Source organism: Zalophus californianus, chromosome 16, assembly GCF_009762305.2.
Source record: "Zalophus californianus isolate mZalCal1 chromosome 16, mZalCal1.pri.v2, whole genome shotgun sequence".
NCBI classification, from domain to species: domain Eukaryota; kingdom Metazoa; phylum Chordata; class Mammalia; order Carnivora; family Otariidae; genus Zalophus; species Zalophus californianus.
The window spans coordinates 38,236,961-38,260,567 of NC_045610.1; the positions used below are offsets into that span (position 1 = coordinate 38,236,961).

General features: G+C 59.5%; 1 protein-coding gene across 9 annotated transcripts in view; it reads right to left on the reverse strand.

Moving 5' to 3' along the window:
* The window catches only part of SRCIN1 (SRC kinase signaling inhibitor 1), a 68,358-nt gene that overhangs the window by 21,787 nt on the left and 22,964 nt on the right, over positions 1–23,607 (reverse strand). For 5 of the 9 annotated variants that reach the window (XM_027567820.2, XM_027567815.2, XM_027567817.2 and 2 more), the window contains 11 exons: positions 20,870–21,171; positions 17,592–17,690; positions 10,967–10,990; positions 7,139–7,334; positions 6,332–6,530; positions 5,834–5,927; positions 4,463–5,325; positions 3,280–3,372; positions 2,984–3,027; positions 2,502–2,689; positions 1,130–1,305 (listed from right to left, as the gene is read on the reverse strand). In XM_027567820.2, coding sequence (XP_027423621.1) covers positions 1,130–1,305; positions 2,502–2,689; positions 2,984–3,027; positions 3,280–3,372; positions 4,463–5,325; positions 5,834–5,927; positions 6,332–6,530; positions 7,139–7,334; positions 10,967–10,990; positions 17,592–17,690; positions 20,870–21,148 — 2,255 coding nt within the window. In that variant the 5' untranslated portion in view covers positions 21,149–21,171. The remainder of the gene's footprint in view (positions 1–1,129; positions 1,306–2,501; positions 2,690–2,983; positions 3,028–3,279; positions 3,373–4,462; positions 5,326–5,833; positions 5,928–6,331; positions 6,531–7,138; positions 7,335–10,966; positions 10,991–17,591; positions 17,691–20,869; positions 21,172–23,607) is intronic. The other 4 variants (XM_027567818.2, XM_027567821.2, XM_027567814.2 and 1 more) reach the window with 3 other exon arrangements.

Consider the following 23,607-nt stretch of genomic DNA (forward strand, 5'->3'; position numbering starts at 1 on the left):
TTGGAGATCTGACTGAGGTTGTCACTAAGCTTTCACACCTGAAATGATGGGGTGGCTGCTGCCAGCTTATTTCCAAGTGATAGGGTCCCTTACTTCATCACAGCCACAAGGGGTCACAGGACTCTTTGCTTTCCACTCCCCTGAAGTACACAGGCTGTGTGGGCCCAAGGCTGAGAAGTAGGGACCCTTCTCAAGGAGCCCCTTTTGCAAGCTGGGCTCTTCTGAGAAGCCTCTCCTGGCTCCCCAAGTCACTGTCCAGTAGAACCCAAGCCTTGCCTGGAGAGAACTGCAAAAATCTCAATACTGGGCACAGATAAGGAAGCTGAAGCGCAGAGGAGGGCAGAAACTGTCCTGATCACATAGTCTCTCAATGCTGGAGCTGGACCTCGGGTCCCTTTGTGCCCTGTGCCACCAAGAGGGAGGCCAGAGAAAGGAGCAGACCCCAGTGACTGACAAGAGAAGGCTGCTGTGGGGTGGGGGTGCCCACTCAGTGGATGGACAGCAAAAGGCAGCTTCTCCCTTCAACAGTGCCAGACAATGGGATCTTGGCCAGACAGCCATTTGCTAAATTTGGATCAGAGGACTGTCTCCCGTTAACCCTTCCATGTCTAAGCATTTGGGAGCTGGGTGTTCTCTATTCCTCACTCTTTCTGAAAGAGATAGAGCCTTGTTTTAGCAGCACCAGGTCGGGAGGAAGGTTTTCCTTGGCAATACCTGGTCTCAAAGATCAGGGAATTGGAGTGGTGGCAGTTGCAGCTACCCAAGGGTCACTCTGTATAGGTCATGGGACAGAATTAAAGCAGACAGAGGACAGAGTGGATTCCTGCAGCTGGCCACATGAAAGTAAGGTCAGGGGGAAGCCAGACTGTGGACCACGAGGAAGCAAAAACATAGCAAAAACAGGGCATCAAGCCAGAAAAAGAAAAGAAATCAGGGAATTGTGCCAGATGGCCAAAGGTTTGTGGGTCACAGAGAAATCAAGCCACAGAGGAGAAGGAAATCAGGCTTCAGACCAGACCAACGTCACCTGTGATTCAGAAGGAAGGGAGCTGCGCCTCCCAGGGAAACCAGGTTGCGGCCCGGGCCGCTCCCCCGGCCCTCCCTCCTCCGCCCGGGAGCCCAGCCTCACTTGAGCTGCTGGGTAATGAGCTCCTCATCGTTGAGATAGCGCAGCCGCTCCTCCTCCACCAGGGTGCGCTGCCGCTGCAGCGGGTCCTCCTGCCGCCGCGCCGCCTCCGACACGCGCATGCTCAGCTCCGCCTCTGTGCCCTTCAGCAGCGCGCGCAGCGACTCCAGGTTTTGTAGCTGCGGGACGCAGAGGGACCGATGGACCCGGGTGGGTCCATCGGGATGGACCCGCAGCATGATGGAAGTGTTCGGCAGGGGAAGAGCCGGGGCGGGGGGGGGGCGGGGGGGGGCGGGGGGGCGGGGGGGGCGGGCAGAGGACAGCCCGATGCTGGGCCGGCTCCACAGAAGAAGCGGCTGCTCGGCTGCGGCCGTGAGCAGCAGCGAAAGGGCGGGATGGGAGAAGCGGAGGCCCAGGACTAAACCCTGGGGAAGAATAGAGGCAGGAGGAGAACGGCACGGGGATCGTGGAGGGAGAAGTGCTAAATTGGGGAATGCAGAACATGCGGCTGCGTGGCTGTGGCCGTGAGCGGCAGCAAAGGGCTGATGGACGGGGGCGGAGGACAAGGTTACGGGCCGCGGAAATAGAGTCAGGAGAACCGGATGGGCATATTCGCGGGGGCAAGAGGTAGCCCTGTGTAGGACCGTGCCGACCTTGCGGCTGCAGGGCCGTGGCTTCGATGAAAGACTTGAGCCCTGGGGTTTGACAGAACTTCCGTGGCTGGCGCAAGATCAACTTAACTTCTAAGGCCGAGTTGGGGCAATGACGGGGTGGGTGAGATCTTACCCGCTGCCCAGATGGCAACTCTCTGCCCCCTCTCCAGCCTGTCTCTGCTCATTATTCTCACCTGACGGGCCCCAAGGCCCTCTCGAGGAGCGGGCACAGCGATGCCAGGCTCCTGACTGGTGGGACCATCTGCCAGGCGGGGCAGAGCGGGGAAGACTGTGCGGACTCAGGAAGGGGTGGTGGGCGAGGGCTTCCGCCCAAGGGAGTGGAGGGGAGAAAGAATGCTGGGAAAGAAGGAATTGGGACTGCCCTGAGGGATACTGACAGGGGGAAGGGGCTCAGTGGGGTGGACTGGGGCTCCAGGAGAACGGTGAGTATTCAGGGAAGGGGAAAGAGGGCGTAGTGAGGGGAACAAGGGCGAGCGGTGGGGCTCAGTGAGGGAGCAGAGATTCAGCGAGCGAGCGGGAGCGTGAGGAAGGGTAAGGGGAGAAAGGGTTCGCAGAACGGCCCAGTGACCCGCAAGGAACTCCGATGAGAGCGTAGGGCATGGGGCGACCTGTAGGAAGGGTTTTCGGCGCGAGTGGGTGGGGTCTGTCGGGGAGGGGCTTGAGGGGGCGGGCACGGGGCGAGGCCCCGCAGCCGGCAGTACCTGGAGCTTTCGCAATTGCTGAAGTTGGCTGCGCAGGTCGCTGGTGCTGTTCTGTAGGCCACGCAGGTGCAGCTGCATCTGCAAACGGCTGAGGGCCGTGGGCTGCCCCGCAGGAGTGCTGCCGGCCGAGGGCGGGGGAGGGCCGGACACTGGGGTGGCGCCGCTGCTCCGGCTGCCTGACCCACAGGCTGCAGAGAGGGACCACGAGGATGGGAGAAAGACAACAAACCTTGAGCCTGCAAGGGGCCAGGACAAGGCCTTTCCCACCCCTGATCCTCACAGTAGCCAGAGAAGCACGTGGCTCTGACCCCCTGCCCCAACTAGTGGGTCAGCCCTTCTGTGAGGAGCAAAGCACCAGGGCAAAGCCATCTTGGGCTAAGGTGACTGCTCATTGATCCACCGAAGCCCAGTGATGTAGCTGATGGTTTAATTCCCACTTTACAGATAGGAATGTGAGGCTCGGAGAAGGCAAGTACACTCACGTGCTGAGGGGGTGCCTGCTCCATTGGAGCCTTCGATCTTCTCGCTGTGGCACAGGGAAAAAAAGGGCCATCAGAGGGTCCAGGCTGACCCCAGACCGTCAAAGCTGAGTGAGACTTTAACATAATCGCCTCCAGTTCCCTGATGTCAGGATAGAATCCCAGAGAAGGAAAAGGGCTCACCCAGAGTCACACACTGCGACATTGGCAGAGCTGGTCCTAGTGCTGCTGCTGCCCACTTTCCCTTCCTCTTGCCCCAACCATAAGCCCTGGCAGTGGTGTTTAAAGAAGAACCTTACCTGGGGGTCTCAGGCTCCGAGCCTCGTAGTAGGGCGCTCTGTACCAGGCCTGTGAGGCTGGCAATCTGCTTCTCCATGGCCTCCATGCGCTCCCTGGAGAGGGTGGTGGCTCTGAGCAATCCCTTCTCTGGGCTTGGGGTCCCTCTTGCCCAGCCCCTCATTCTTAAGATTGGTAATTAGAGGAAATACCATTCCCTCCTCAGCCACCAGCACACAGGCAATTCAGAGGGCCCCAATGCCAAAGGTTCAAGCCCACAGTCCCCCACCTAACATTGGTAAGGCCCCTTTCCATCTGACAGTCACCCCCCTCCCTTGCCAGCCCCATCTCTCACTACTGGCTCCCTAATGGGCCCCATTACCAGGCCTCTTGTGCCCTTTCCTGACATGCCCTCCTCCCTATGTCCTCCCTGAAGCCATCCCAGAGCCCCAGTAGCTTTAAGGAGTCCCTCCTCCCACACCACATATATATATATACCCTCCCAAGGGAATTACAAGTATTTTTTTAATGTGTCACCCCCACTAGACAAGGCAGGAACCAGGTTTGCCCAGCTCGGCATCCACAGTACCCAGTGCAGTGCCTGGCACACAAGCCACAAGATAGCTGTGTGAATGTGAATTGCTTCTCATCTCTTGGCAACACTGCCTGAGGACAGAACGGGATGGGTCAATGCTCTGGGTACCTCCTCCAGCCCTGCACCCTTAGGATGGAGCTGAATAATGCGCAAGGGTTCCCCAGCTTGGAGGCTACCTAACGGTATACCTCTCTGCCCATCCCTATTTCTGGGCAGCACCCCCTCCCCAGTGGACTTCAGCCGACCGTGTGCTGGACAGCTCTCATGGCTGCAAACTCTGAGCAAGAAAAGCACTAGAATGCTGGTTCAGCTTGTTTTTGTTGCGGAAACTGAGGTTCAGGGAACAGATGCAAACCCAGGTTTCCAGAGACCTTGTCTGAGGCCCTCTCATCTAACCCCCAGATCTTGCAGAAGGAAGGAAAATGGCCTGTCCATCTCTCCAGTGCCTTTCCTGCCACAGTCAAATAATTCCCCTGAACCCTCAAGACTCCAGGTCTACAAAGGACCCTGGGGCCTCACAGTCCAGGACACAATCCTGCCACAGGCTCTGCCGTTGTCCCCTCATTCCACCCCACCCCTAAGAGCCCCGAGGCCTCGTGAGCGTCCCTCACCTGGTCTCCGTGTCCTTGGCTGGCACCGGCGGCCCAAACCCAACGAGCGGGCGCTCCCCAGGCCCGGGGAAGAGCTCCGGAGGGGGAGCCCCGGCCGTCGAGGAGCCCCCCGTGCTGCGGGTCTTGCCTCCGGGGCTCTCTGCGAAGACCGACGAGGAGCCCGAGTCTTTGCGGAAAGACTGGCGCACCGGCGAGCCGCGGCTGGGCGGCCCCGAGTAGGGGCTGTGCGGAGGCTGGGGGCCTCCGGGGGGCGCCGCCACATCGGCCAGCTTCTGAGGCGACGAGGGCGGCAGGCGGAAGCTGTAGCCGTCGCCGTAGAGCGGGCCACCGCCCGCCGCCTTGTACAGCGAGTCCTCCAGGTCGGACTGCAGCGCCGCGGCCGAATAGGTGCTGAGCGAGCGCACCGAGCCGCGCTTGTAGAGGCCGCTGGCCCCCGGGTAGGCGAACGGGTCGCCGGCGGCCGCGGCCAGGCTCAGGCGACCCTCGTGGAGCAACCCGTAGGGGTCGGCGTACAGGCCCTCGCCCTTCACCAGCACCATGCCGCCCGCCTTGCCTGCCAGGTCCTCGTCCGGCTTCACGTCGCGCCGCTCCAAGATGGCGCTGGGGCTGGGGCTGACGCCCTGGGCGGCTGGGGCGCCCCCCAGCCGCTCCGCCGCGTGGTGCACCGGGCTGCCAGCGTAGGAGGGCGGGCGCCCCCCGGCGTAGGAGAGGCGCGAACGCGACGGCGAGCCCGACTGCAGCCCCGAAGGCAGCCCCGACGGCAGCCCCGGGGGCGGAGAGCTGGACGCCAGGTGCGGCGCCGGCGACAGGTTGTTGAGACGCCGTGTGGGCGACGACTCCCGCGAGGCATACACCATCTCTCTCTGCGCAGAAGACAGTCCCAGAACCCCACAGTGCTGGTCACAAAGGGGATCCCTTGCGCCTTGCTTAAGGAGACAGCATCTTCCCCCTGATGCTTAGGAAGTCCCTTCTGTCCTCTGCCTTACCTCGCTGCCGCTGTATTTGGGCCCCTTTCCCATCAGGGCTCCCAACATGGAGGAAGAAGTGGCAGATGGAGAGGCACTAGAGGGGCAACCCGCGGCCCACCCTGTCGCGAGGGTTGGGGAAGCAAGAAGGGAAGCAGTAGTTTCTGATAGAGGACCCCTACAATACCTAGAGGCCTGTTGGAAAAATCCTGAATGGAGGGGGAGGCATGGAAGATGAGGGGAAGGACCCTTCCATGACCACAATTAGTGGAAGCCACCCTCTGCTTCAGCCTCTATGTTCCCTTCTCCAAAAACTGGCCGTCATCCCTGTTGACAAGTAACTAGACTCTGCTCCTGGACCCCATCTGCCCAGCCTCCCCAGTGCCCTGGGGATCCCCAGCCATACCCGGAGGTCCCCGTTGGTAAGGTGTGAGCCAGGGAAAGCGGCGTAAAGAGGCTCCTTCCTATAGATCTTGATAATACTTCGGTCCTGGATGTCCCTGGGGGGAAGGGGAAGGTGGAACGGGTCACCATGCCTCAGCCCTGCGATAAGGACGGCTAGCTACTACAGGAAGAGGGAAGAGGGGTGGCAAGAGGGGCCAAGAGCCCCAACCGCTTCCTAGCTTCTTGCTCAGTGCCTCAGACTGCCTGCCACCAACACACACTCCGCACCCTGCACCCCGTCCAGCTAGTCGGCCCCGTGCACCCTTCTCAGGTTAGCTCAAGCCAAAATGAGCCAGCAGGGGTGGATGATTTAGAGGGGAGGGGGTTGGATGACCGAGGAAGGAGAGAAGGGCTGAGGTTGGGTCAGGACGGGGCTGGGGAGGGAAAGAGCCGCGGAGTCGAGGCCCCGGCAGAGGAGGAGCCTGGGGAAGCCCACCCCTCCCCCCGGGGCCACGCCCACCGGACGTCCTCCAGCTCGTAGAAGACGTTGCGAGCCTCGTCCTTGATGAGGATGGCGGTGTTGGGCGACTTAAGCATGCCCATGGTGAGCTTCTGCGGGAACATGTGTGCGATGAGCGCGTGCAGCGTGTCCAGGCTGCTGACCTCGTGCGTGATGTGCACGCGCCGCGTCTCCTCCCCGAACTGCAGGAACAGCACCCCTGCGAAGGAGAGGCCACCTCCGCTGTCAGAACCACTGCCGCCACCGCCACCACCACGCCGGCTGGGAGAGCGAGGGGGGCCTTCGGGGGCCGCGCTGGTCCTGCAGAGGCAGGGTCTGAGGCCCGACGCGGCCCCGGAGTGCAGGTGCACCCATGCACTCCTCATGCTGCCGTCCCCTCAAGGCGCCTCCTCAACCCCGGGCCGGTAGGAGCCTGGACGAGGAAAGGGAATTGGGGGCAGGAGCAGGTGCGGCAGACTCCGGCAGACACAGAGGGAGTCGTTGCTGAGGGGGAGAGAGGTGAGCAAGTGGGGGATGAAGGAAAGGGGGGGCTGCTGAAAGGGGTGAGGGAGAGAGGAGGCTGGGAGAGAAAGGGATGGAGCAGGGGCTGCTAAGGGAGGGAGGGAAGGGGTGGGGGAGAAGCCGAGGAGGGAAAGGTCCCAAGGGGAGGAGACTGCTGAGGGGCAGGGAGGTGGGAAGGTGGGGAAGGGAGCCAGGGGTTTGGTTAAGGAGAGCTGGAGTGGTGAAGGGGCTGAAAAGGGTTGTAGGGTGAGCAGGGCAGAGGGAGGAGCCAGTGGCCAGGAGGAGGATGGGCCGGGCCAGCAGTACCTGGCGAGCGCAGCTTGGTCTGGCTGGCAGAGCGGGAGAGGGGCAGGCTCTGTCGGAAGCGGTTCATCCTACTGAAGCCCAGGGGCAGCTCCGCCTCCGACATGGTCTCCAGCGACTCAGCCGAGGCGTATGACAGCTTGGCTGCCTGGTCTGCCAGCCCGGGCTGGGCTCCCTGAGGGTGGCGCGAGCTGCGGGTCTGCAGGGGCAGGGCAGGATGAGAGGAATCAAACATGAGCCCCTTGGCTCTGCCCATGTCCCCCATCCAGGCCCGGGGAGCCCCTGCCAGCCAGTGAAACACACACACACACACACACACACACACACACACACACACACACACAACGGTCTCCTGCATTCCAGACTCGCTGTGTGGCTACAGGACAGTTCCCCAACCCCTTAGGGCCTTGGCCTCCCTGGGACACCCAGCAGGTAAGCAAGTGGGCAAAGGACTCCGGCACCCTGGGAAGCCAGACAAGAAACCATCTGAGCGGGAGCCAGGGCATGCCTGCTATTTTAAGCTTCCAAAGAACAACAACAACACAAATTTGTCACTGAGGTGAGCAGCAGAATCATTGAGCAAATTGGGGCATTAGTTCCAGACATTAATTAAGCGGCGGGTTTGTGAGCAGCGAATTTATCCTTCCTGGAGTTCAGAGGTTTGGGTGGGGGCAGGAAGCAGGCCCAGGGAGGAAGCAGAGAGAACTAGGGGCCCCAGGTTCCCAGTTCTGAGAGGTATGGGCCCTCAGAGAGGAGCACAATGTCCTTGACTTAGGGTGCCTGGGAGAATCATCTCGAAACTAGTTTCAAACAGACTCTGCCTACTACATGCAATGCACATGCTAAGCCTGGTATGATCCACCTGAGCACACAGCATATGTGCCTGACCTCAGCCCCTCCCCACAAGGCACATGCTGCCACACAGCCAACCAGCCTGGCTTGCCTCCTAGAAAGGCCTCCCACAGGACCCAGTATGGCAGCCCCCTTGCCCTGAAGCTACAGCTGAGGGTAGTATCTGGCTGGGGCTAGGGAAGGGTGTCACCCAGTGACTGTCCCCTGCCCCAGGGACAGCTTGATCACTCTCTCCTTGAGGGAGGGGTCGCCATGTAAGAGCCTACATGGCTCTTTTGGCTGAAGGCTGGGGCTGTCACTCAGCGCCACAGTTCCTGCCATTCTGCCCCAGCCCCTTCCCTTAAACTCGGGTGCATCAGAAACTCTTTTATTCAAGGGAGAAGATAATAAGTCAGATCTGTGTTATGTACATTCCATGTTATGTACAGTAGACAATAGATACTTATATGGATTATATATACATATATTATCAAGAAAAAAAATCATGTTGCCTAATTGTACTTTTCTATAAAATAAGTTGCCTATTTTTAACAACAAATCACTCAAAACTATTAATATTGGTTAAGTCGGGGTTGAGACAGAGCTTTCTCTTTTATACATTTCTCTTCTGGGGGAATTTTGCACAATCAGAATATATCATTTTTCTAATTAAAAAAAAAAGTAAAAGTATCTCTGTAAAGGAATCAGCTCCCTCCTTCCCCAAATCCTGATTAGCTCCTAATTACTCTCCGTCTTCATATTAACTCAATTCAATGTTCCAATTGGATGAGCACTCTGGAAAAGAGAGAGCATCTTCCTCTGATGGGCAATGTGCCCAGCTGTTCCCAATGTGGTCTCCAAGGCTTGGGGATGCAGAAGGTCAGATTTGGAGACCTCAGGGGGCGTCCAGTCTCAAGCACAATGCTTTGACCAGTGAGTGGGTATGGGTCTGGGGAGGAGGGAGGCAGCATAGGAACGAGACCCACATGGGGGTGCCTGTGCCCAGACTTTGGACCCTGTGGCTCGCTCTAGGCTGATCACCAGGGCCAGCCTCTCTCACCCTCAGCCCCGGAGCAGTGTGTCAAACCAGGTCTGGTCTGGTGGTCAATGAGGTTGCCAGGCAACTGGAAGGCCAGTGGTTGCCAGGCTGATGTGGATGAGGGGCTACAGAATTCTGGCACGCTAGCCGGAAATGAAGGGGGTGGCCACAGAGCTGGGGGACACAAGTGAGGTGCCAGGAAGAAGATGGAACAGGGGCCAGAATGAAGTGGGGGCAGGGATCCTCAGGGCTGCTGACTGCAGAGAAGGCAAGACCCTGTCCAGGCCACCCTGGGGAGAAGAGATGCCCACATTCCCTGCCCCGATAGTTCCGCTCTCCATCCTGGCCCTCTGTGCACCTTTCCCTTCTCACAGCCTTTGTAGAAAACCCTCTTGAGAAGAGAGAAAGCCCATTAGCACTTCTCTCCAGTCCTGGGCTGAGTCAACAGGGCAGAAAAAAGTGAGACACCCAGGACTTCCTGTCTACGAGGGAGATTGCAAGAGCATAAAATGTTAATCCAAGCAGAGCTCTCCAAAGCTAGGAGGGGGTTGCTGGGGGAGGCAGGGCGCACCTGGCCCCGGAGGTATTCCAGCAAGGAGCCGATGACTCCTGGCCAGAGATCAGGCAGAGGGAACCTTGAGTGGGGACAGTCAGGCAGGGATCTGAGCTTCCCAAAGGCAGTCCACAGAATGAGACAGAATCACTTGGGAGCTTTTAAAAACATTCTTTCCAGGACCCCACATTCACTGAATCCAAATCTCTGGGGGGTTGGGGCCTGGGGTTCAAGGTTTCTGACAAGTTCCCAAGGTGATTCTGATTTGGGAATCAAGTCAGCGGCTTCTAACAGCTACTGAAGTAAGCTACCAGGTAAGGCTTGCCATGAGCCAGGCACTGTGTTTAGGATGTGCAGTATCTCCTCTCTTCTATCTTTACAACAACTCTATGATGCAGATATTGTTGTTCCATTTTACAGAGGAGAAACTGAGGCCCAGGGGATTATGCAATTTGCCCCAGGTCCCCCAGCTAGTAAGTAGCAGACTTGGAATTCACCACCAGGCTCTCAGCCCCATGCATTGAACCGTTACGTTCTGTTGCTTCCTCTAAAAATATTGTGTGCCTGACATCATGAGTTTATGATTCTGTGATTTCTCTGATGCAAAGACTTCTCTCTGGGAGCATGCTCGCAAATAAGATGCTTGGAGCAGGACGACACCTGGGGAGTTGGGGATGGATGCCTCCCACCCCCTGTCACGATGCCTGGGAGTTGGAGGGCTGGAGACTCTGGGACACAAGTGGCAGCCTAATTTGGCTCCGTTCTGGGCCTGGGTGCCAGAGACGGTGGAGGAGGCACCTGAGGGTGCTCCGCCAGGACTCAGCAGGATGCCCTTGGAGGGGGTAGAGAGCTCTCCCGCTGTGGATAGTCCAAACTGTCCAGGGGAGGCAGGAAGGTGCTCGTCCCTGAGCTTAGCCCTCCACGTGGGCAACGGGTCTGGAGTGCAGGGCTGTGAGCCTCTTGTCTGGCACTGACCCCACAGTGACAAGTAAGAAAGGGATGAAGGGCCCATCAGAGGCACAAGACCTCGCTGGCAGATGAAGGCTGAGTCCAGAGAAGAGGGCCCTCCACCAGATCATGGGGTTCAGGTCCCCACCTCAGAGCCAGCAGTGTCTCAGGTGGGGGGAAATATCAGGCAGCTTCCCTCCTTCCAAAATGCCCCTCCCAGCATGGGAAAGCCTAAGTACCCCCAGCCCAGACCCCCAGTGGGGGTGGCCCAAACTCCCACTCTGGATCCACGAGCCCCTGGCAGGCGAGCCCAGACTCTCTCAAAGCAGCAGCCCCAGGCCCGCCACCCCCACCAGAAGTTTCCGTGCAGACGCACACCCCTGCGCAAAGCATGTGCAGGGAGGGCCAGGGGCAGGAGAGCACATGCAGTTGTCACAGAAGCAGAAGCACACACACTGACCTTGAAGCTCCAGTAGTTTGGCTGCTGATGGGAACAAGAGAAGACATGGTTACGCGGGGGGCTGGGAGGGGAGAGTAGGGGCGGAGGTGGGTTAGAGGCCCTCTGCCCTCCCAGGAACAGGAGAGAAACAGTGCCTGGTACATCCCGTCCCTCCTGAGACCCAGGCCAGCCCTGGGCAGGCTCCAGGCTCACTGGTGGGGACAAGGGAGAGCCCTTCCAGACGTTCACAAGCCACGCATTCTAGTCACGGTAACTCAGAGAATCACGGGTAGGAAAGGTGCCGAAGACCATGATATAGGGAACCCATGAGACACTGGCAGAAATGAATCGGAGCTGCGGGGTCAGAGAAGTGGCATCTGGTTGCGATGGGCCAGGGGAAACTTCCCGGAAGAGGTGACATTTGAGCTGGGCCTTGAAAAATGAGCAGCTGGAGATTGGGAGGAAAGGTGTGCTGAGCAGGGGGACGGTATGGACAAGTGCCCAGGGGCAGGCAGGCAGAGAGTGTGTTGAGGGAATAGTCGCTAGTCCAGTCTGGCTGGGGAGCAGGGTCTGGGAAAGTAGCAGATTGGGCTGCAAAGAGGGGCTGGGGCCAGCTGGGTGGGCTTCGGTGGACAGGCAGAAAGCATCTGAGTGGAGCACAGTGGGGTCAGAACTGGAGTCCAGGGGGGTTGATATGACAGAGAGTGGAAGAGGGAGGCTGGCGGCCAAGGCCAGGCAGGGAGGCCTGTACCACAATGGACCGGAATTACAGAGCCAAGTGGACAGGTACCAGTCGCTTCACAGTACTGGGCAATGAATGGGGAGCCAGGGGAAGCAAGAGGAGCTGTAGAGACTGGGAGTGTGGTCAGGGTCCTAGAGCCAGATAGGGAGAGAGGAAGACTCCTTGTACCCCCAGAGTAGGGGACCTCAGTTTCCTCCTCATTCACAATAACCTAAGGTCACCCTGTCTTCCCTAGAGACCAGAAGGCCCTTGCAGATGGCTAAGGACAAGGAAGGAGGCCCAGAGGCTGGGCTGGCTCTTGGCAAAGCTGAGGGCACCCTGCTGACCGGTGCCAGCCTCAGCAGGAAGACAGAGGCAGCAGATGGCCTGGCACTAGGGTGCCTGGCACAAGCAGACAAAATTCCCAGGCCTCAGAGCCACTGGCAGAGAAGAGGGACGCTGAGGGTCCCTGATAGGGGAAGGACATCACAGAGGGGTATCCTGTGCCACCTGAATGCTTTCATGGCAGAGAGGAGTTGGACAGGGGCTGAGTCGAGGGGCCCTGCTGGGATGGAGGCTTTACTTGAGTTAGACCTTTAGGGTGGAGGTGATGCCAGGTTTGGTCTGGGATGAAAAGGTTCACTCACCAGGGCCTTCCCCATCTGAGCTATAATTCCCACCTCCCCTCCGCCCCCGCTCCCCCCGGCATTGGCTCCAAAAGACACAAAAGATAGTCACATGCCAAGCAAGGGAAGGGGACAACAACATCTGTATCCCAACCAATGCCTAGAACGATCTATGGACATATGCCACCCCCATGGGTGCCAGGAGATGCCCACAGGGTCCGAGGGGAGGGGAGGCAAGAGGCTGGAGTAACGGGCCCTAGCCACAGCTGCCTGTGGCCTTGGGAAGGGGAGGGGGAGCAGAAGGAGGGGACACGCGGGTGGGGGGGAGCCGACAGAGCCAGGCAGGGGGCACGGGAAGGTTTATGATGAGACTCGTGTCTGCAGCCCCGGCAGTGACGGCCAGCTCTGCAGAGAAGGCCGCCGTCCCTCACCTACCACCACCATTACTCAGTGTACACAGTGCGCCCCGGCGCCCCGGAGCACCCAGGCCCTCACCGAGCCGAGCACAGACTCTCAGACGTCCTCAGATAAGGACATCGCCAGAGAAACCACCCAGAGCGACAAAAACACACTCACAAAGGGACCCAAGCACTTGGAGAGAAGCCCTCCAGGGTCAGAAACAACCCCAGAAACTCAGAGACAGAGATTTTCATACAGAGACCAGCCCCGCTCATGCACAAACACACCTCCCCCACCGGACCCTGACTTGCTCACATACACTCCGACTCCGCTCACAGAAACACAGGTACCATTCACACACCCCCTAGCCTCCCCCAGAGTCACAGAAACCCACAGAGACATAGGTCCCATTCACACACAGTACACACACACACACACACACACACACACACCCCAGCTGCAGAAACACAAAACGGTACCCGCACCCTATACACACAAAGAGAAAGTCTCATCCCTGCTTCCCTCCACTAGCCAGGTCAAAGTGCCCCTGGACATCTCAGCGGCAGCAACTGTCCCATGCCGATGATACCCCAGACATCAGGCGTTGGATAGGTTAACTCCTGATTCAAGAGGCAGAAGGTCCCCCACCCCACCCAGCCCCCAGTGTCAATACATTGGACTCAGGATGTACAGATGGCTGAAGCCACCTTGGGCCTTGGGGGCCTGGCCACAGCCACGCTAGCTGTGCCCTGAGCCTGGGCTTCCCTCCCGACTTCCGAGCCTGGGCACATCCATGGGACGGTCAGCCCCGGAAGAGAGGGGTCACTAGCTGGGGACAGGGGAGGGGACTGGGTAGCCTCAGAGCCACCGGAAAGCCAGGCAAACCCCGCTAAAGGGTAACAAGGGAAGAGTAGCTGCATTTGTGCTTGACAAACTTGGGGTGAGGCTGAGATCAGACTTCTGAGACTTTGGGCTCCGGCCCGTAGAGCACACTGAGTAGATCCTAGCCCCTCTGGCCTCTCTGGAAAGCGGGAGGAAAGATCTCCTTTTATCTTAGCCCCACCAGGAATAAGACACATAGTCTCCTGGCAACTCCGTGTCCTTGGGGCAGGGGGAGAAGACAGTGTCGGGAGAAGTCATTAGGAATGCCGTCCATCCTCTGTCTCTGTCTCTCTCCAGGGTGTTAAACCCAAGGGACAGCCTTGGGTCACTGAGAGCAGAGAGCTCCTCCCCGTTTGCTAAGACGAGGTTCTCCCCAACCAACCTCCTCACCCTTTTCCTGGTTGTCTGTTCCTCCTGTGTAACCTAACGCAATGCCTGGGTATGTAGTAGGCCCTCAACAAATATTTGACCATGAATGAATGTGAAGAAAAATAGGCCCAGCCCATAGGAGGAGGGGTATGTCTCTGAATACTCTTCTCTGGCACGGCTCCCGCCATCCCCTGGCACCCAGCACCGCTCAGCCTTCTGGGCCTTTTCCCTGGGAGTTTCGCAGCACCAGAAACCCCCTGGAAGGAGGGCAAAGGGCAGGAAGGGCCCAAGAGAGTTCTGGCCCCTCACCCCCAGCAAACACCTCCAGTACCCTCCCCCATACTCAGGGAGGGGTCTCCCCTTCCCAGAGGACCCTGTGAAGTGGAAGAAAGGTTTGAATGGGAGAGCCCTTGCTAAGGATAATCACTTGTAGGAAAGTCTTACAGGAGCAGGGGGACAAAATGAGAGGTGTTCTAAAGGATTCAATTTGGAAGCCAACCATTCACTCTCTAGGGACCAGGATTTCAGAAATGAGGGAGGGGGAGCTTCCCAGAGACCCAAGAAAGCAAGGCCAGGGAGTCCTCAAACTCTCTGGTGAGAAGAGGAAATAGCATCTTCCCTCTGGGGGCTGAGGAGTTAACCCCCGCCCTTCCCCACCCTAAACGCCCTTAGTGGGGTTCTTCCCTCCCCCCTGCAGCTGATCCTTTTCTCCCCGACGAGCCCTGGGAGGGGCGGGGCCGTGCCCCCCCCCCCCCCCCCCCCGCCGCCCCGGGAATCCGAGCGCAGGCCAGCCGAGGTCTCTCCCCTCCTCGGGCAGACGTCCCCAGCTGGCTAGGTGAGTGGCGTGACCCCTCCTTGACCTCAAGCCCCGACGACGCATCCTCCAGGGAGGGAGGACCACCAAATGGTTCGCAGCTCCGGCTGCTCCCCCGGCTCCAAGTGCACCGCCGCACACACCCACCTCTCAACTCCTGTGAACACGCGTCCACGTAAACAGCCGCCCCCCCAGGCTGGGGCTACCTAACGTGCCCCCGCGTGGCCAGCCTCCCACCACGACGCACATGCACAACCCTCCCCTCAGGGGTGCCCAGCGACACCCTCACCTCCTACCCCTCCCCAGTGCAGAGCGCGTGGTGGGGGGGCGCTGCGGGACCTGCGCGGCGCCGGGGGGCAAGGGCGCACCCCAGGAAGGTCACGACTTTCCGAGGTTGGGGAGGGGGCTCCTGCCGCATTTGGGGGGGCGACCCACGCGGAAGGCGGCGAACGCGGTGGGGGGAGGGGAGGGGGCGTTTCTCGGGGACCGGGAACCGCAACGGCCTGCGCGCCTCCCACCCCCGGACCGCCCCTCCGAGCCGCGGAGCTGGCCCCCAACTCCGTGCCCCCACCGCCCGCGGAACCCCAGGCTGCGGCCCCGGCCCCCGCAGCCGCTCCTCCTTACCTGCGGCCACAGGTGTATGCGCGGGGGGCCCCCCAGCCCCAGGTCCTGCGTCGGGCGGGGGAGGGAGGGAGGGCGGCCCCCTACTTCCACCCGCCCGGGCTCTCCCCTCCCCCGGCCGCCTCCGCAGCCGCCGCCGGTGCCCTTTGCTGCAGTGCGAGAGCCGCCGCCACCGAGCCGGCCCGGGCCCCGGTCGCCCCGGTAACCGCGACTCCACCTGGCGCTGCGCGGCGCGCCGCCGAGCACATCCCCTCTCCGGCCCCCTCCCCCGGCGCGGCCCCGCCGGCGCAGCCCCGCCGAGGATCAGCGGAGGCTGGTGGCTGCGTCGCCGCGGTCACCCGATACGCCGGCCCGCCGCCCGGGACTCGGGTTGCAGAAGGAGGGGGGGAGGTTAGGCCGCCTGGTGGAAGCGGGGGGAGGGGCTGTGGCTCGGAGTCCAGCCTCTGGTCCTCTCCCAGGGTCCTCTTCAGCCTCCCACTCCCAAAGGTCTAGCCTGGGGGGGGAGGGGGGGAAGGGGGAAGGAAAGTGTCCTGTCTCCCGACCTGTCACCCTCCGAGATCATGGCCTCTCCCCACCAGGGTCTCAGGGGCCACTGCCCCCCTCCTCTGCTCTCCTGTGACTCAATCCCAGCCAAGTCTGGGAGGCCTAGGATGCCTGAGCTTCCCTGATGGCCTCTGATCCTGCTCTGCTGTGCAACTCTGGCATTTGCTGACCCTCTCTGATCCTGCACTTTACATAAAGGAGCCTCAGACTCAGCCAGGGAGAAGTGTGATAAACACCAAGCAGCGAGTGATGACAAAATCCTATGAATGGCAGCTTTCCTCTGTAATCACAAAGCCCCGGGGCCAGGGTCTGGTATGGAATTTCCTCCCTCAGGGCAAATCCCAGATGCAGACAGGCCTAGAGCCCCATGACCTGGGACAACTGAGCTCACCAAGCTCATCCTCACGCCTTTCCGTCACCCCAACCATATCTAGTGCCAAGACACATCATCCGGAGAGGATCTCCGTATGCCCCAGGCACATCACACCTGTCTGCTGCCCCATCACCATCCCCGTCGCAGCCCTGTTTTGGTCTCCACGTGCACTGGGCCACTCAGGACAAGTCTGTCCCATTTGCCGTCCAGCCCTGGGGGGCAGACACATCTTTGTTCCCTGAAGTGCCGTCAAGATGGGGCTGAAAGCCAGGAAGGGAAGCGGGCGGAATGCCCTGTGGTGATGCCAAGCGTGCCAATCTGTTGCCAGACTTGAGTTACACTCCTCTAAAACGACCGTGCTCTGGAGCCTTGTCCTCTCCTGAGCTGTCACGTCTTTCCTTCTAATTCTCCTTGAAAAAGTCAAGCCTTGCTGCCTGTCTCCAGGGCCAGGGCTGTGTGAGGAAGTGAAGCTGGTACCCATGCTACCCTGTGGATTCCCCGTTTCTACAGTCTGCCTCCTACAGCTGAACACCCTCAAGCCAAGGCCCCCCTCAGGGTGTGCCCCCTCCCCGGCTGCAATTCAGACTCCCTTTTCCTTCCTCCCTGTTGGGGCCCCAGATGCCTATTTTTCTCCCATGGCAATGTCCAGGCCTGAGCTGGGAGCCCAAGCTCTGCCTAAGTGTGCCCCTGTCTAAGCTGAGATCCGTCTTCCCATCAGGGGAAACTGAGGCTTGATGAGGAATCAAGGAACAAATTCAGAACAAATGGCTAGATGCCAAAGTCCTCTAAAAATTGGAAACTAAGCCTTGAACATACCAAGAAGGGTGATAGACATTGTGAAGAACTTCCTCATGGTAAGACCTCAGGGGAAGGCTGGGTCCGCTCAGAGATGGAAAGGTAGTGTGGGGTGGGGGGTATGGGAGTGAGGTGGCCTACGGTGGGGGTGGGAACGGAGCACAGATCATAAGAGTCTCCTGAAAACCGATGGGATGAGGGTGGGGTAGGTACTCCTGTTTGAAGGAGAAAAGAATCCAAAAAAAATTTTTTCAAAACCTGAGTATTCCTCCTCAAAAAATTCCTTCCCCAAAGCCAAACCTTTGAGGAGGCAGTGGTAGGAATTAGACAATCAGGGGAGAGTACAGGGCATAGGAGTCTCCTGGAAGGGGGGCGGGGGGGCTCTTACGTAAGAGAAAAGGATGCAAAATTAAAATCCTAGATACCCCCCCTCCAAAAAAAGTCTTCCCCAAAGCCAAACTCCGCCAGGGGCTTGGGGGGCCTGGGGGCAGTGGGTGACTCACCTGGGCCGGCTGGCCAGCCCCGGAGGGGGCGGAGTCGCCATGGAGGTGGGAGCAGAGGGAGCTGAGGAGGCACACGGGGTCCACGGTCCAGCCGCCAACCTGTGTGTGCGAAGGGGGGGACACCCCATTAGGGGGAGCGGGCAGGAGCCGCTGGGGGACTGTGACGGGGCAGGGAGGGACATTCCTGGGACAAGCTTTGGCACAGAGCTCACACCCCAGAGGGACCGGCAATACTTGCTAGTCCCTTCCCGGGGCTGGATCTCTAATGATAGCCCCTGGTCTGTTTCTGGATGTTTCTCTTCTGTCCGACTGGGGGCTCCCTGAGCCCAGGAGAAGGCCTCCTCCATCAGATACTCCTGAATTCCTTTTCTTCACTTCTTGACAGGCTCCCTGTGCACTTTGCCAGGGAGCCGTTCCTCACCTGTCTGCTCTTCGAGCTCCTCATTCCCTCGGCACTGAAGATGTCACCTCCTACCTCACAGAGACGGGAACCATTCCGCAGGGGTCCTCACCTCCCTGTGCCTCTGCAGTGACAGCACTTCCTTCTTCCCTGTCAACTCCCACCCCCCGGGCCACACCACACATAAGGCTTGAAACCCATCACCTCCTGATTCCCCCAGGACCTTCCCCCCCCCATCCCCGAGGCCCTCGCCCCAACTCGGCATCCCCAAATTCATTCATCTTCATTCATTCCACTGCCATTCACCCAGCCGGCACTACCCTCAGGCGCCGGGCCCTCCCAGGCCAGGGAACTGCTGTAGGTCCTACCCACTCACACTCTACCGGAGGGAATGAATGAGTGAATGAACAACGGAATGAATTTGTGAGCGAGTTGCTGTGCTTTGACTCATCTACTAAGTATTTGCTGAGTGCCTATCTGTGCCAGCGACCGTGCCAGACACTTCTGAGGCCCTCCAACGCACCCAAACCTCCCCTCTCAGGCCTGCTGCCCCCTGAGGCCATCAACCCGGCTGTCTTCATCTTTTTATGGCCAAACCTCCCAGACCGATCTGCGCCCCAGGTCGTGCTCTCTCGCCACCTCCAATCTCCTCAACCCCTGAAACTGGCCATTACCTCACCGTACCATGAGAGATGAGGGGTATTCTCTGGACCCACAGATCCCAGCCAGTCCCGATGGCTCCTTCTCTCTCCCTCACCCCCGGCTGACTTCTGAAGTGCAGGTCACCCTCCTCCTGGGCCTTTCTCCTCTTCCTCATGATGGGAGAGAATGTTCCTGGCTCCTCCTTCCCACTGTCATGGCCTTCTCCCCAGTCAGACTCCCTTCTGCCCTGGTGGCCCTGCTGATGCCCTGGGTCACACTGCCATCCTGCCTTGATCAGCACGCTCACTCTCCTCCCAAAGCTGTTGTCCCTTCAGAGTCCTGGGCTGTACATACGGCGCACCTAATAGGCATCCCGGTGAACGTTCTCCCTGCTCTGCAAACTCACCTCCCCTATTCCTGTCTCCCAGCCTCCAAACGTTTCCTTCCCACCCTCTTATTTCTCCCCGAGGCACTGACATCTCCCTGCTACCGAGGTTTTCTGTCTTTGGCTCCTCGGTCCGGTCAGTAAACAAGCCTTGCTCAGTCTTCTCTCCAGTCCCCCATCCCTTTCCCTTCATCTCCCTAACACACTCTCTTCCTCCTCTCCTCTTCTCCTCCTCTGCCTCCTGCGGGGGGGCAAGGGGGGAAGGAGAGTGTCCTGTCTCCCGACAGGCCCCCCCATTGCCCCCTCCTATTCACCACCCAAAAACAACCACAGCCCTCCTAGCGACCACCATCTGGCCCCACTTTTCCAGTCTGCCCCCCCATCTCCCACTGCTTCCCACCGTGAGCCTTCAGCACCGGCCAGGTGGGCCTCTGTACCCGCCCCCAAACGGACTCAGGACCATGCTCACCTCTCATCTTCCCAGCTTCTAAAACAGCATTCTCGTCCTCGATGCCCATTCAGACCCTTTTCATCCTTCTAAGCCTAGTTTAGGTACCTCTTCCTCCGGGAAGCCTTTCCTGACCAGGCCTGCCTACCAGGTCTTCCCTTCCCTAAACCCCCTCCCAACTGACCGTGCCCCCTCTCCTTCAGTGTAAGCATCTTTTCACCCCCTCCAGATCACAAATGTCCCTGCCCCCTCTCCCAAGCCAGAGCACACAGAAGGAACCCACAAAGAAGGGCTCCCTGAGGGTGAGGGCCATATCTCCATCTGCAGCTCTCCCTTATTCCAATCAGAACTCTGCTCCCAGGAGGACTCGGAAGCTGGGAAAAGGCAAAAGCAAGACAGAACTGGAGGTGACATCAGGGGGGAGGTGCGCCAATGTGTCCTTGTTCCCTGCTGTGACAATAAGAGTGGGGACACTCCTCCCCTTTCCCAGCCACACTCAGCAGCCCCTGGAAAGGGGGACGGAGCAAGACAGGTGTGGGAGCAGGGACTGACACCCCCAGACCCGACTGAAATAGTGTGGATGGGATGTACCACCCTCCCGTCCTCTGACCCGAGCGGACGAGGCCTGGGTCTCCTCGGCCATCAAGGCATCTCGCCAATGTGGGACTGTAGGCGGAAGGCTTGTCCCAAGAAAGAACTTTCCTACAGACAAGAAAGTCATACTTGGATGGAGAGGTACATCCAGGAACCTAAGGATCTGGGAGAGGTTTCCAAGGGAAGCATCCCACCCCAGATAGAAGGAGGCAGGCCCTGGTCCAGAAGCAGGCACCCTGACTCCTCTGTAAGCCTTACTGATGGCAGGAGAGAAACCAAGGCAGCCTCTACGTCAAAGTCACACAGCGAGTCTTTGGCGGGGGCAGGTAAAAGGCCCCAGGAGTTCTGGGCTCTGTTCTTATCTTACAGGGGCTGGGGGCACAGCAGATCCAGCCTACTGAGGCTCCCAAGAGGGCCATGTCACAGAGGGGCCACCCCGGGAGTCTCAGCTCTAGGCCGGATGGACCTTCAGGCTGGGAACAGTCAGTCCCCAAGATGGTCCCCTCCTCCTCCCCGCCACTGCTTTGGCCTCCAAGACAACCTTCCTGCCCGTCAGCGCAGTCCACCCGCCCCTCTGCCTCTCTGCTCCAGCCAGTGCTCCCAACTCCGGGACTGCAGGCAGAGGTCCGGAGGCGGAGCCCCCATCCCCTTCCTCCCCAGACTCCAGAAAAGGCCAACCAGGGCGACTCCCTGACTGCCCCTCTGTCGGGCTCTCTCCTCAGACGCCCCACCGAATCAGGGCCCCGGGGGGGGGGCGCAGGGGAGCACGGGGCACACCCCTCCCCAGCCCACAGCCGGCCCCCACTCACCTGCTCGCGCACCCTGTCCTGCTGGCTCCGCAGGGCCAGGGCGTGCTGGGGGTACTTGTTCTTCAGGTGGTCCATGAAGGCGTCGCGCTTGCGGTCAGTGTCGGCCTTCTGGAGCCCGCTGAGCGCCTCCAGGCTCTGGGCGGCGATCACCGTGTGCCTGCGCTCGGACGTGTGCACCAGCCCCACGTTGGAGAAGCGCCGGCCCCCGCCGCCCGTGCCGCCCCCGCCCCCCAGGGTCCGGTATTCCCGCGGGTACTCCGCATCGTCCGCAGACAGCATGGGGGGGCTGCTCCGCTCCGGATCTGCGAGAGGGGAGAGGGGGCACGGCGGGGTCACGGGGCGCCAGGCCTGGGGCTGCCCAGCCCTCACCGGGGGTCACTGAGCGGGGCGGGGGGGGGGGGGGGGACGGACGGTGGGGCAGGGGACGGGCAGGCCTAAGGCAGGCCAAGAGGCGCCAGGCTGAGATCAGAGGGGCTACCCACCCCCCAACTAGGGGACAGAAGAGGCAGCAGGGGGAGGGGCTCGAAGGAAGTTGGGGGGCAAGGGCAGGGTCCGGCTTCGTCCTCTGGCTTCGTGCTCTTCTTCGTTTGGAAGGGTAATGACTGCAGGTGAGGTGCTGTTTTTTGAAGCCAAGGAGAGGTTGGAAGCAGGGGTCCTGAACATCTCTAGCCATGAGTCCCCTTCCTCCTTCCTACTGCTGGTGTGAACAGGTGAGGGAAGGGGCGTTTCCTTTAGGTGGTTCCGGAAAGATGTGGAAAGGAGCCTGCCCAGGGTTCCTTTCGTGAGCATCCTCTAAGGAGAGGTGTGTATGCGTGTTGGGGGGGGGGGAGACCCAAGCCTCCCCCCTCAGACTAGAATGTCCAGGACACACTTGTCCTAAAGGCTGGGACTGGCTTGGAAGGGGCCAGAACTAGGATACTGGAGGCAGGAGTAATGATGGCAAGGCGATGGAGGCCCAAGGTCCGGGGCATGGGACCCTCCCTTTTCCCTCCCTCCCTAGAGACAGACAGATGGACAGACAGGGGAGGCTGGGCACAGAGAGGACAGTGAGAGAGAGATGGATTTGGGACAAACTCAAAGGAGAAAGAAAGCAGACAGAACAGCTCAAACCCTCCCCCCAGAACCCTCCCCTCCCCCTGCCCTCCCTCTCCTCAGTCTCCCCTCCCAACACACACACACACACACACACACACACACAAGTTCAAGACCTTTAAGGGACGCACAGGTGACAAAGGACAGTACAGAAGCAGAAAAAAAGAGAAGGCCGGGGGTTAAGGTCCCCATGCAGAATTCTGAATCCTTTCCCCATATGCCCACCATCCCTGAGCTCCTGGCCTCCCCAGGCCCAGCCCTGCTGTCTCCCACCCTCCAGCCTCAAAGTTGACTTTTCCACAGCCCGGCAGGGGACAGGGGTTCCAGAGTGCCACCCATGCCAGGCATGGTGTTGCCCACAGCAGGTGCCAGGTGTCTCCCCACTGGGAGACAAACACAGTCTCCCTGGCATACCCCTAGCCTGACCATCCACCAGTCTCAAAGCCGCACCCCCCAAGTATAGCCTAGGTCCAGGGCTGTCAGGCACTGCAGCAGACAAATGCATCCCCACACAGGGGCTGACTCGTAGGGCCAACTGGGGCAAAGAAGAGGAGGCCGGGGATTCTGGGACCCAGCCATGTTCCATCCAGCTGCCATGCCTCATTGGTCCCCTTCCTCCACCGTGCATTAGGCCTGCTGCCAGGCCTCAGTCACCTCCTGTGAGCCACAGGGGGAAAGAAGAGATTCAGCCACATTTCAGGAAAAGCCACCCCTCACCCGACACACACACACACACACACACACACACACACACACACGCCTCCCGAGCCTGTGGCTGAGGCACGTAGATCTGAGGGACAGCCTTTGAGGACCCAGCACCTCCCACCAAAACTAAGGGAAGAATGGCTTCCACAGACACCGAGTTCCATGGCTTCCAAAGGGCTGACTGACCGCCATCATCATGGCCATCAACACCCACCCTGGGCGGTGGGGGCGGGGAGGGTTATCATTGTGGCCCCATTTCAGAGAGGGGGCTGCCGAGGTTAGGGAAGTCCACTGACCTGCCCAAAGCCACAGTGAGGGGTAGAGGCTAGATTTGACCCCAATATTTATTAGGTTGGCCTCATCCCCTCCCACCACACTTTCTCACCAACGTCTATTGACAGAACAATGGCAACACCACAGGGCACTAGGTGCTCGTCTCTGTTCATCTGCCCCCTCCCCAGCCTGGCACTGGGTCTCGGGTCCCTCCTGCCTCCCCCCCCCCGCCCCCACCGCCCAGGCATCTGTCCTCGCTGCAGTCATCATCCTCCGGCATGCTCCCCAAAGTGAGGTTCCAGATACACAAGAACGGACCTTGGGAGGGACACTGTTTCACAGTTTAATACTTATACCTTTATTTTCATAAGGATTAGGAAAACCCCAAATAGAAGATCCAACCACTGATTTCATGGATATGATTCCTTGGGAAGGTAAAGAGATAAGGTTTCCTTTTAAGTAAATTTATTTAGGTTCAAAGGGAATTAAGGAAAAACATATTGAGTTAATATGGTGCAGAGGGTCCCTGATCTGGAGGAAATTCTCAAAGATGGCCCTTGATTGAGTGGGGCTGGGAACCCTGGGACCACCGTCATGAAGGCCTAGTCCCTGCCCTTGAGGAGCTCGGTGGCAGTCCAGGGTCCCAGTGAATGTGGCTGGAAAGGAGT